The sequence below is a fragment of the Chelmon rostratus genome, chromosome 19 (assembly GCF_017976325.1).
Source record: "Chelmon rostratus isolate fCheRos1 chromosome 19, fCheRos1.pri, whole genome shotgun sequence".
Taxonomy (NCBI): domain Eukaryota; kingdom Metazoa; phylum Chordata; class Actinopteri; order Chaetodontiformes; family Chaetodontidae; genus Chelmon; species Chelmon rostratus.
In genome coordinates, this window is record NC_055676.1 from 4985023 (window position 1) to 4997744 (window position 12722).

The window sequence follows — 12722 nt, forward strand, 5'->3', positions numbered from 1 at the left end:
CCACTGCTTCATTTAAACATCAGGGCATCAGTTTTAATTATTTCATTATTATTAGTATGGAACGTGGCTATTTTACAATATCCACAAGCCTAAAATGCAACATTCATTGCATCATTTGACACCTGTTGCACACACAGAACATCCAGCACAGACAGCTGGAGTCAAGGTGGAATATGTCAGACTGGGGACTGAATCCAATAAATGTGCAGAACGTGCTGACATGAGGAAATCTGACAGTGATGCACCGTGACACGTCTTGACATCTGTTTTGACATCGCCAGTGTGCAGGCTTACAGAGAATAATGGCTGCTGGTGTCTTAAAATCTGTCAAACGCAACAAGTCCTCCAAATTAAATAACAAAACACTATATTTGAGAAGTATTTATGCTGTTTTGGTTAGGTTTGGTGAGGTAGGTAGAAGCACCAAAACAACTTGGTTAGTGTTATGGAAACTTCATGGTTTGGTTAAAATTACTTCTTCATGAAGGTTTGGGGACCTTTGTCGACATGGTTACAATAAAGACCGCTTGGCCGGAGTCATGGCATTCCAGCATTAGCTGTTGGCAGGAAACTGGAAAGGAGCAGTGGTTTCACGAGTTTAAGTCCGAAGACCTTTCCGTCCACGTGGCTTCCTCCCTCTGTGGCTCTAAAACACCACAGCACTTCCTCCTTGGCTCCCAACCGACAAGGCTCATGCTTCCTCAGGCTGCTAGAGGCCCTTGTCACTGAAACATACTGGATTGGGAATTTGTTAGTCATATGCCGGCAGTGTGCGCTGCCCTTCATGTCAGCGTTGCTTCAGAGGAGAAGCTCAGTCGGGGAGCAACAAACAAATTCAGAACGCTTCGTTGCCGCAATTAAAATCAAGAAACTGACTGCGAGACGGTTGCTGAATTCACCCAAAACCGATGCAGAGCAGAGGTTTGGTATTGCACAGAGAGGGGAGACAGTTCGGAGAGGTCAGGACCAACACGTCCCATCATCCAAAACTGACTCACAATCTGAAAGTAAACCGATTAAAACTGTTTTATCACATTTCTAAATGTTAGTGGTGCACGTTTTTATGGAGCCACGCTTTTAATTTCTGACACATTTGATGCTTTTTTTTTTCTTTTTCTTTTTTGGACTGAAGATTCAACCATGAGAGTTTTGTCGCTTTTCAAGCTTCAGAAGTGCACCGATGCCAGTCACCAAATGTTGTCTGTGCAGGAAATGAACAGGACTTTTGCGGCTGGGACGCCACAGTGGATGCCTGGAATAACACCTGCTCTTTTGCAACTCTATAATAGAGATAAGGAAGGCAGTACAGGAGAGTTATCAGTTCCAGGACCACTGCAGCATTCCGCTGCCTCTCTCTCCCTCGCCCTTCACTTATTTTTTTCTCCTTTGCCGAGTCCCGCCTCATCACCTCTCTTTCTCTCTTCCCACTCCTCTGGCGTTCTCTCATCTTCCTCCCCCCTGCTGCATCCTCTCCCCCTCTCTACCTCGCTTCCCCTCCTCCCCACATGTCTGTCTGTTCGAAACTGGAGCAACGTCTTAATCGAGGCTCGGAGACGTGACGGGAATTTCTAAGCAGCCCCGGCTCTGCGGTACAGACACAAACACACACACACACACATTCTGCTTGGCAGCCAATTAACAGCCTGCGATCCAGAGCCAAAGGAATAGCTGCATGTTGATGAGCTGGCGGCTCGACGTGTGTGTGTGTGTCTATGTGTGTGTTTGTGGTGAGCCGGTGGCCGTCAGAACCACTTACACAGATAGAAGGATATCTCTTTTATGTGTTCAGGGGAAAGAAGGGGATTATGGCGCATTAAAAAACATCTCTGTGAGGGACAAACTAAGACAGGAACAAGGAAGTGGGACTTTGTGCCTGAGATTCTCTTTGTTTGTGTGTGTGTGTGTGTGTGTTTGATGCTTACCCGGCAGCATCTATATATACGCGTGTGTTTGTGCGTGCGAGCAGCATTAGGGGAACAATGCGGATGATTTACATGAAGCTGAGTCTTGCTTTCTCCTCCCCATCCTCCTCCTCATCCTTCCTCACCTTTCGTTCTCCTCCTCCTCCTCGCTTCTACCATGCCTTCACTTCGGGGAGTTCATCCAAAGGTGAACGCCTGACAAAAAAGTGCATCTCTCCCCTCCTCAAAAAAAAAAAAAAAAAAAAAACTCATATATTCTCTTTATGTGTCAAAAATATTGACACCAGCCCTGACACAATATCCCCGAGCAGCAAAGCACCGTGTTTGCCAGTCCAGGTTTCATCATCCATCTTTTTCGTCTTTTTTTTTAAAGACAGAACATGTTGAAAAGAAGACTTTGGGTTTAAATCCAGCCTTCTGCGTTGTTGTTGGTGCCCTACTTCCCTGCACAGTCTCCCATATCAATCTTTGCTGCACACTCTCAGGATAAATAAATCCGCAAAACTTTCAGAGGAAAGGCATAAACTACTATTAACATGTGACTAATTAAAATTCAGCTCCATCACAATTACAGCACACTGTTGTCACACAACATTACAAGACAGCTAAACATCCATTGAGAATGGCTCTTCTGTGCAGTGCTATTTTTTTTCTTTTTAATTGAAATCTCTTTTAAAACATATAACAAGTGTTATTGTGTCTTTGTGTAACTTAGTTTTACACCCATGCATTCAAATTAGGTAATTCACATTATGCTCTTTTTCGATGTAACCTGGACAGCACACTGTACAGTCAGTGCAGTGTGATCACTTCATGCATAATACTAAACCACTGTCACAAAAATAAAAATAGAGTGAACGAGCTACATAATTAATTGAACATTCATGTATGTAAAGTCATGTGTAGCGATGCACAGTGAAGCTTTTTTGATGTGTGTTCGCAAATTCATTTTTGTATTTTTTCCAAACTAGGATGACAACTGGTGGCAGTGTGCTGAGATCGCATGAAAGTTGTTTGGGGGCATCATTTTGTTGGTCAATATTTGTGGAAGGAAATTCTGCCATCTAGTGGAGAGAAGTGTTAATGACAGCGGAGGATGATAGAAACGAAGTGCAGAGCTCAAGAACCTTGGATGGTCTCATGCTGAGTTGTTATTCCTTCAGATGAAAACGAAGTTAAAAGACTAAACATCCACTGAAGAAGCTGTCTCTCATGGATTCAGGTCTTAGCTCAGATGTAGCTGTTGGTGGGTGAGTGTGTAGTCAGCCTTTCACCAAATTTCTGTTGTCATTGGTGGATTTATGACAGGAAGAAGAAAAGATCTTGTCCCTACGGAAAAGATGATTTACAGATCCCTCTTACTGTCTCCTGCATTCCTGAAATTCACTTTTTCTTTGTTCTTCCCACCAGTGAAACACAATGACGAACCTCTTATAATCTTCCATCTCTAAACCACTTTTGAGAGTGTGTAATTTTTGTACACACACATATAGACACACATTCAAACTTAAAAATACACAATATAATGCTGATTCTGACAATGACATAGAGATGAGCAAACGACATGATTAGATTATCTTTACAAATAATCATCTAACAGAAACGTTCCTGAGGGACACTCAGGAAAGAAACAGCATAATGCCTGAAACAGTGTATATTTCAAAAAGTATGTTTTCTTAACTGCTTATCTGAAACCAACACACATATACTTAATTTGTGCTGATGACTCTTTGCTTAACATTATTTCACACAGCAAACTTCCTGATCAAACAGGAAACTTCCAGTGACGTCTGCTCTCCAGAGTAACAGCTCCACCCAGTGGAAAGTTGTGGTAACGACTGGAAAGTTCCTGAAGATTCTGGAGCTCCTCCAGTCAGAATATAAAAGCTGGGCCAGTCCCACTGCTGAGACAGAAAACAACACAGAACAGACACTTCAACAGTGTTTCATCTCACAACAAGAGGACTCGACACTGAACAGGGTGAAGATGCTGTGCTCTCATGGATTCCAGTCTGCCCTCAGTCCATTCATGGACGTCTACTGGCCTGTACGCAGTCTGTGGCCAGAGGTCAAACCTCTGCTCCACCAGCAGGATCTGCTGCAGAGAAACCTGCAGGAGCTCTGCAGCAGTCTGGAGCTGATGGACAAACTTCAGCACGGGATCCCAAGGGAGACACAGCCTTTCCAAACCGGCCAGGCCGTACGACCGCTCTCCTACCAGCTGGAGAAAGAGGGAGAGCTCTTTGGCCTGACCCTGGACGCTGCAGGCTTTTCCCCAGAGGAGCTGTCTGTCAGGCAGGTGGGCAGGAAGCTGAGAGTCAGCGGGAAGACGGAGAAGAAGCAGGAGGACGAGAAAGGCTTCTGCTCTTACAGACGGCAGGAGTTCAGACGGGAGTTTGAGCTCCCAGAATGGCTGAACCCTGAAGACGTCGCCTGCTACCTGGCTCCAGACGGGAAGCTCCACATCCAGGAGGCCAAAGCTCCGCCTGCTGAGGAGGCGGACAGAGAGCTGACTGTCGAGAGGAGCTCGGAGGAGAAAACACAGCAGCAGAGTGTGTGTTCACAGACAGAAGACAGCAGCACAGAGACAGACAGCAGCGCACAGGACACACCTGAAAACATGGACTCAGCTTCATCTCCTAACCATGTAGCTTAAATATGTGTTTCATGCATGTTTTAAACAGTGATCATATAAGCTTCTGTATTTGTATGTATATAAATATGATAAATAAATATGTATTAAATTGAAATCATGCTTGTTTTATTCTTATTTAACATAAAATAAATCTGTTTATACTATACACTATAGGTGCTATGAATAATAATAGACCCGACATGACTTGTAGTATTGGCTGATTGTGAAAGTTTGTCTCAGCTCTCCACTGGATAGAGCTGTTACTCACGAAATTTCTGTAGCTACAGAATACAGACAGTTAGCAAATCTTTACCGAAGTCAAATCAATATGTGGAGAAAATTCTATCTTACATCACTCATCACCAGTCAGTACATCAGCACATCTAATAACGTGACAGCATTTCAGATGATATTAATACCTCACTGAAAGCGGTAACAGGAAACAGGAAATGTCAAACAGGAAAATAAGAATGAATGTTGACTGAAATCATACTGCAAAATGTAACCTCTCAAATCATCCTTGGAAATTTTTACTTTGACATAACAGGATGAACTAAATGGAGACTCCTTTTGAAGAGGATGTGAAACGTTTGGAATTTAAAACTTGAATCTCTCAAGCATATAAAACACAACAGGAAATAAAGTGGAAGTTATTACAGTAAATATAATCGTAAATCTCAACATGAAGGTGAATAGATCAAAGTTATAGAAAAATTGTCTTGTCACCAAAAACATAATGAATGTAATTTATAAGTAATTTTTAAAGTAATTGAATGACAATTAAAAAAAACATTGTACGTTTCAATACATTCATTGATCATTTTTAAACAAATACAAAAGCTCATTTTACCATTATTTAAAACATGCATGAAACACATATTTAAGCTACATTGTTAGAAGATGAAGATGAGTCCATGTTTTCAGGTGTGTCCTGTGTGCTGCTGTCTGTCATCTGCATCTCCAGTTTGTCCATCAGCTCCAGACTGCTGCAGAGCTCCTGCAGGTTTCTCTGCAGCAGATCCTGCTGGTGGAGCAGAGGTTTCACCTCTGGCCACAGACTGCGTACGGGCCAGTAGATGTCCATGAATGGACTGAAGGCAGACTTTCATTTCTTTCATGTTGCTTTGAAAACTGATACGTTTTAACTGCCATGGTTATGCTGTAGCTGACAAATGCTGACACAAGGTCTTTAACTCTTTATTTGCCCACTGTAGCCGACTATTCATGCAAATTTACAGCAAGTCCTCACCCATTCACAATGAAAGCATTAAATCTACTTCTTTCACAGAAGAGGAGCCTCTGAAGCCTTTTAAGTGGGACTGACTGTGTGAACCCAAATGCAGAAACAGGAGCTGAGACAAGGAGCAAGTGCAACGAGGAATCTATCAACACAACACATAATAGATGGGCAGCAGAGTCCCTTGGCCAGGCGAGAGCAGAGGCTGAGGTGCCGAACGCTGTTTTCCATTCGTCACCTTCACAATTGCAGACGAGGTGCTCTGCGTTGCGCCAACACCTGGGTTGCAACAGTAGTAAAGTCACCTTTGTGAATTTTTTCCACATACTGATTTCAATTCAGTAAAGCTTTGCTAACTGTCTGTATTCTGTAGCTACAATGTTCTTTTCACTTTCTATTTCACAGCTCTATCAGGTGGAGATCGCTGGCAAACTCTCACAATTATCCAATACTCTGAGTCATGTTGGACTAATGAAGTTATTTATAGCACCAAAGTAGAAATTGATGAAACTTCTCTTTATTTTCTTTTAAATAAACATATAAATAAATGTATATGTTAATTTTCTTCCCCGTACCAAAATATGTGCAAAGGAATTTAAGTTTGAAAAATGAAAGAAAACCATGATTTCAATTTAAAGCATATTTATTTATTATACTCATTCAAGTACAAAAGCTCATTTTACCATTATTTAAAACATGCATGAAACACATATTTAAGAGACATTGTTAGAACTTGAAGCTGAGTCCATGTTTTCAGGTGTGTCCTGTGTGCTGCTGTCTGTCTCTGTGCTGATGTCTTCTGTCTGTGAACACACACTCTGCTGCTGTGTTTTCTCCTCCGAGCTCCTCTCGACAGTCAGCTCTCTGTCCGCCTCCTCAGCAGGCGGAGCTTTGGCCTCCTGGATGTGGAGCTTCCCGTCTGGAGCCAGGTAGCAGGCGACGTCTTCAGGGTTCAGCCATTCGGGGAGCTCAAACTCCCGTCTGAACTCCTGCCGTTTGTAAGAGCAGAAGCCTTTCTCGTCCTCCTGCTTCTTCTCCGTCTTCCCGCTGACTCTCAGCTTCCTGCCCACCTGCCTGACAGACAGCTCCTCTGGGGAAAAGCCTGCAGCGTCCAGGGTCAGGCCAAAGGGCTCTCCCTCTTTCTCCAGCTGGTAGGAGAGCGGTCGTACGGCCGGGCCGGGCGTCTCCAGTTTGTCCATCAGCTCCAGACTGCTGCGGAGCTCCTGCAGGTTTCTCTGCAGCAGATGCTGCTGGTGGAGCAGAGGTTTGACCTCTGGCCACAGACTGCGTACAGGCCAGTAGACGTCCATGAATGGACTGAAGGCAGACTGGAATCCATGAGAGCACAGCATCTTCATCCTGTTCAGTGTCGAGTCCTCTTGTTGTGAGATGAAACACTGTTGAAGTGTCTGTTCTGTGTTGTTTTCTGTCTCAGCAGTGGGACTGGCCCAGCTTTTATATTCTGACTGGAGGAGCTCCAGAATCTTCATGAACTTTCCAGTCGTTACCACAACTCTCCACTGGGTGGAGCTGTTACTCTGGAGAGCAGATGTCACTGAGCCCTTCCTGTGTTTTCAGGAACTCTCCTGCATTTGCAGCGGTTTAGCACTAGATGTCATTCAAACTCATTAAATTAAAATATCCATTTAACCCAAATATTGACTTACGCCCAATGCTGTCTCCTTTTGCTTGATGCTAGTTTGGCTTTTATTTGGTCTTTTCATTTAAGTACAAAGACAGAAACACTACTTCTAGAATGAGGAGAACTCACAGCCATCACAGTACCACTAATTCTAGTACTACTGTTCAAAGCAGCTTGCATGCAGTAGTTATATTGAATTAGAATTGCATTAAAAATTAGTTCACCTTATCTCCATCTCTCCATTTCCTTATTAGTGCTCAGCAGGTCAGTAACCATCGTCTTATGGTCCTTAGCTTATCCTCTTCTGCAACCACATTACTCTGAAGCCACTGTCTGCCTATTCCTACCTAAATCAATGACAGAGACCAGACAAGAATAGGCTTTAATACAATCAAGAGAAGAGAAGAGAAGAGAAGAGAAGAGAAGAGAAGAGAAGAGAAGTACTTGTTTTCAAAGCATATTTCACCTTTGTAATTTTAAAACTACTGTTCATAATTAACTGTTTTAAAAGTCTTCAGTGAGGACACAGCGGCGCTCTCTTTTTGTTGGTGTCTTTCTGCAACAGCTTTCATTCTCTCTGGAGGAGATCCATCTCCTGGAGTCTCATTTCCCTTCTCCTCCTGGTCTGCCAGCAGGTTAAATGAAGACACTTCTTGTATTTTCCCTTGTAACCTTGTCTTGGCTACTACAGATGCATGTAGTTAATATATATGCTCTTGCCTTGCTAATGGTTAGAAAATGAATAATTTCCCTTTACAACATCTGCCTCCAAAAATTGCATAGCCCCCCGTGCACCCTGTAGAAACAGCCAAATAACTAAAAGCATATTGCATAAGTAGAAATTCACATCAGCTATCTTTGTTAGAGAACACATGCACAAACACAAACCAGTGCACTTTACTGCTGCAGCCAAGGCTGACGTAGAGTATCGAACACTCTGTCTAATATCTTTTTTTATTGCTACACACACACCTGTCGATTTCGATCGTGTACTGTAGCATGACGCAGCTACCTGCCCGATTGGATACAAAGGTCTGACTTTAAATGTGCTTGCAAGACTGGTGGATTCTGGGCTGCATCATTCTGACCCGATATCTGCCCCCTTGAAGAGATATTATGATTGGAGGATTTCTATCTTACTTCTCATTCTTGTTGTAACAAGAACATGATTTGATTTAGATATTAAATTTATAACAGACAGGGTTTATAAAAGCAGAAACCAAACAAATGGTTGTGTTCGTCTCCAATAGCAACCACATCCCTTACAATGTAAACACAACATCTTTCAATTAGTAGTTTGCTGGATAACATTACCCAAGTCAGTCATATTCATTTTTTCACGACATAAAATCGATAATATATAATAGACAAAAACCATCATTGCAGAGTTTTGTCTTTATTAACAACTAGGAAAAGAAAAGTAATCTCTCAGCCCACCTTTAAACTCAGCAACATGTTGTGCAATAACAAAAATGAATTCACTTTTATTGTTCCAAAAACAGACAACACAATTCTTCTGTACACTGCACCCTCCTTAGCTAACCACTGTAAAAGTCAAGCATTGCTAGGAATAATCATCATTATTTAAGTTAAAAATCAGTTTCATCAAGATCAGTTGCATTTAAAAATTGTGAGAAATTTAAATATGTATTCTTAGTCTGATCTGCTGACTTAAAAAAAAAACATGATTTAAAGAAGCGAGAACAGAAATGAACATTCACCAGTGAACGTCTCACAAACATGCCTAGACTAATCTTTTCAATCGTTTTGAAACAGCATGCACAATATCATAATTTCTTTCAAAGGTAGTAAAATAAAACTTTTACATTGAAAGGGTACAAATACATACCTGTATCAGTTTTAAAAAGTACCATGTACGCGCCCTTACGGTGTAATGCCCTCATAATAACAGCAGCCTTTGAGGTAGATCAGTCTCCTCCTCAGTGTTACGTCACTCTTTGAAGCTTTGGAGAAGAGGTACAGTGCATTACATGTGACCGTCACAGGGTCCCGCCAGCTTAACATGAAGATACAGTCACGAAGATACACGTTTTCCAAATTAGTGTGGTGGTACTCCACGAATCCTATTTGGTTGGCAAATGAGCCTCAGCATTGACCTGGCAGATTCTGGAGCTGCTTCCATAGTGTCAGCATCTCTTTAGGACTCCGTCTATGAACGAGCAGGACAGACTTGTAAGAACAGGGATTGCCCCTGTCTGTCCCTGGGAGATCAAATGTTAAAAAACCTGGGTGGTGGCTGGGAGAGAGCCCGAGTCTGTGCAGGCACATGCCCAGATACACATCATCTATTGGGAAGAGGCGCACCCTCTCAGACACCTCTTTCAACCGTAATGCAAGTGAACCGGAATACACCACCCCTCCTCCACCAGCGTACGGTGGGTAGCCACCTTTGTAGAAACGTTCTGGTATGTAGTACTTAGTGGATGGCTCACGGTTTGGCATTGCATTGTTGATTACATCCCCCACAAACAAATTGAAATCTATGTCAGATTCATTTGTATAGGCTCTCCACAGGTTGTGCTCCTCCCACTGCCTGTGCAGGTAATCCAGCAGGGCACCTGTTCGAACAAAGACATCATCATCCCCTTTGAACACAAAGAGAGCAGTGGGGCAGTATTGCTGGAGCCAGTGCCAGAACAGCAGGTCCTTTAGGGTCAAGTTGAAGAAAGTGTCTCTGAAATCCCACTGCAGGATGTCCCCGTATTTCTGGTTCTCAAGCTCCAGGAGGTTTTTGAGGTCTGGGTGAGGACCTGTGCTTGAATCCTGTCTTCCAAGTAGAAACACTGTGCGCACTAATCCGCCTTTCTTATTGAATTCCCCCTTCACCAGCCCACTGCGTCCCCACGTTTCACGGATAGCCTGCCTGTTTTCGAAGTTTCCCACTTGAGATTTGATGGCCATGATGAGCATGGGAGAATCCAGCCCAAAGCTGCCATTGTTCCTCCTGCACATACCAGGCTGATTGATAAGGAGGGGATACTCCCTGCAGTGCATTGACCAGATAAATGCCTTCATTTGTTCTGGCAAGCTGTTTAAATCATGCATACGAGGGACTGTGCACTTGCGTGACACGCAGTCGGAAAGGCACTCATCTTCGATTTCTGTTAAAAGCTTTACTTTTGTCGTACTCATCGTCCCTGTCATGTTTCCTCGCAGTATCGGATTGTGCTGGCGGTCCCAAGCATGCTGCAGCTGGTTCCACAGTGCGCTGTCCTCCAGACGGAGGTTCCAGAAAGGGCCAAGAGGATGAGAGGCCAACACGGAAGAGTTAGGAGAACTCCCCGGGGCAATATAGTGGATGATTATTTTTGGAGGAGTGTAGGAGATGGTGACGAATATAGACACCATGACATAAATCAGAAGGTGGCCGGTCATCATGCAAGGCAGCAGGCACATGCACAGCAGTCTCCCGTTGCATTTGCAGCATCTGCCCATTGCCTGTAGTGTACAAGTCAGACACACCTAAAGAAAATAACACATACAGGAGATATGATTTTGTTTGTTTGTTTGTTTAGATAATCATAACAGAAAAAAATCCCTCCTCCACTCCCCTGCCCCCACAGACCTTAGACCACTGCAGTGGCATTAGTCTACCTAGGAGATTTTTTGATACAAACACACACACACAAACACACACATATATATAAAGCTAACACTGCAGGCAGCCCTCTGGAGATTATGTCTCCTTGGTGATGGTCCAGTGAGGATTATTTTCTGCACTTGTCTACACACTCAGAGCATCATCCGGCACCTACCTGCCAGTAGGCACACAGCCCCTGTAGACACAGTGTGGAACATGTCATATGCAACAAAGTGCATTTACTCCCTCTTTCCTTAGCTCTTAAAGGTTAGGTAAACACAGCCATGTCATTTTGCCCTTGGCATCAATAAAGTATTCAATCAGGGCTTCACCTACATCAATCATTTTTCTGTTCTTCCTGTTTTTTTTTTCCTTTTTCTTTTTAATAGTCCAATTCCACTTCCTGTAAATTACTGACTGTCAGATTCGGGAAATAGCCTCATAGCAATACGTCTGCAGCATGCTGTTTCTCTATAGCCTAAACAGCATTAACTTGTAATAATTGCTATAGAGTCTGCTAACAGTCATTCTTACAATTGACCCTGACTAATCTAGGCAATGAATAAAAGACAAAGCATCAAGTTACTTACAGGTGTGTTGGTTGGTTTAGCCGATGGAGATAACAGACACAGTGACTTGAGCTCTCCACTTTTTGTTTTGTTGTTTTCATCCGGCTCAGTTATAGGTTGGTTATGCCGTGGCACATCTGGAGCGCATCATTTATGTGCATAATAATGAAGGATAAAGAGAAGCATCCCTTAAATCTGAAACAGGCGTTCTCGCGACGCAGTAACAGCCGCAGCTGAGCAACAGGTCCCAGGTGGCTGTGCGCATAGAGCATGCGCCTCTTTGGGTCCGGCGCGCGAGGAGGAAAATACTGACAGGTTTGACGTACTACCTGTGCTGACACGCGCTGTTTTGCACTCAGGAAGCAACTTCACCGGACTTTGATTTCTCCACAGAGCGACGTTTTAATTTGCATGCAGGTGCTGCAGGTGCATATGTCTGCGTATTTGCATGATGTGCCAAAATACTTGAAAGGAAAGGTTGACCCAACCGCAACCGCCTGGTCATTTATCTCAAAGTCAACACGGTTTAATAGTTCACTATTCATATAGGAACAACAAAAGCACTCATCCTAATAATCCATGCTATGTAGAAAGTGTCATTTTACATATTTGTAGTTTTGAATGAATGAATAAATAAAGAAATTACTATAAGCATACTTAGGCTAATTGAAACAATAAGAACATATATATGTAAAACATTTCAGTAGAAATATGTTTATCCTTAATATATGCTTCCCAGTTCAGTGAGTACTGACTATACTGTATATATACATATATGTACATATAAATGAATGCCATCACTGTAATATTTGCATAGGCTTTAAGAGTTTATGCTGACCTTACATAGCATCATAGTTTATCTTTAATGTCATATGCTTTTACTGTATTTTAAATTATACATAACACACAAATGTGAGCGCATAAACCACATATAGTCAGTTTTGAAATGGGAAGCATTATAAAAGTACGTGCTCGTTCTACGTTATTCTTCTGTATATGAGATTTGTCTGTTCTCTAGTATTCTATTCTAATTGACGAGCTACAGTGTTATGCAATTGCAAAGGGACAACACAGGTACTCACTGATAAGCATCACTGACATACCTTCGTACGTAAC

The 12722-nt window shown here is 42.7% G+C and overlaps 3 protein-coding genes across 3 annotated transcripts; 1 reads left to right on the plus strand and 2 right to left on the minus strand.

Annotated features, from left to right (window-relative positions):
• The first annotated feature begins 3853 nt into the window (after nt 1–3853).
• LOC121623385 (heat shock protein 30-like) lies at nt 3854–4578 on the plus strand. Its single transcript, XM_041960657.1, has one exon. It carries the CDS (start codon nt 3910–3912, stop codon nt 4576–4578), a length of 669 nt encoding a protein of 222 aa, XP_041816591.1. The 5' UTR covers nt 3854–3909.
• Nucleotides 4579–6483: 1905 nt separating this feature from the next.
• On the minus strand, nt 6484–7198 carry LOC121623297 (heat shock protein 30-like). Its single transcript, XM_041960541.1, has one exon. The coding sequence runs from the start codon at nt 7150–7152 to the stop codon at nt 6508–6510; it is 645 nt and encodes a 214-aa protein (XP_041816475.1). The 5' UTR covers nt 7153–7198; the 3' UTR covers nt 6484–6507.
• Nucleotides 7199–8955: 1757 nt separating this feature from the next.
• LOC121623219 (N-acetyllactosaminide beta-1,3-N-acetylglucosaminyltransferase 2) lies at nt 8956–11781 on the minus strand. The gene is made up of 2 exons (XM_041960429.1): nt 11628–11781; nt 8956–10919 (listed from the first exon to the last, which is right to left on the minus strand). The coding sequence occupies exon 2, from the start codon at nt 10890–10892 to the stop codon at nt 9543–9545; it is 1350 nt and encodes a 449-aa protein (XP_041816363.1). The 5' UTR covers nt 10893–10919; nt 11628–11781; the 3' UTR covers nt 8956–9542.
• Between the last annotated feature and the right edge of the window lie 941 nt (nt 11782–12722).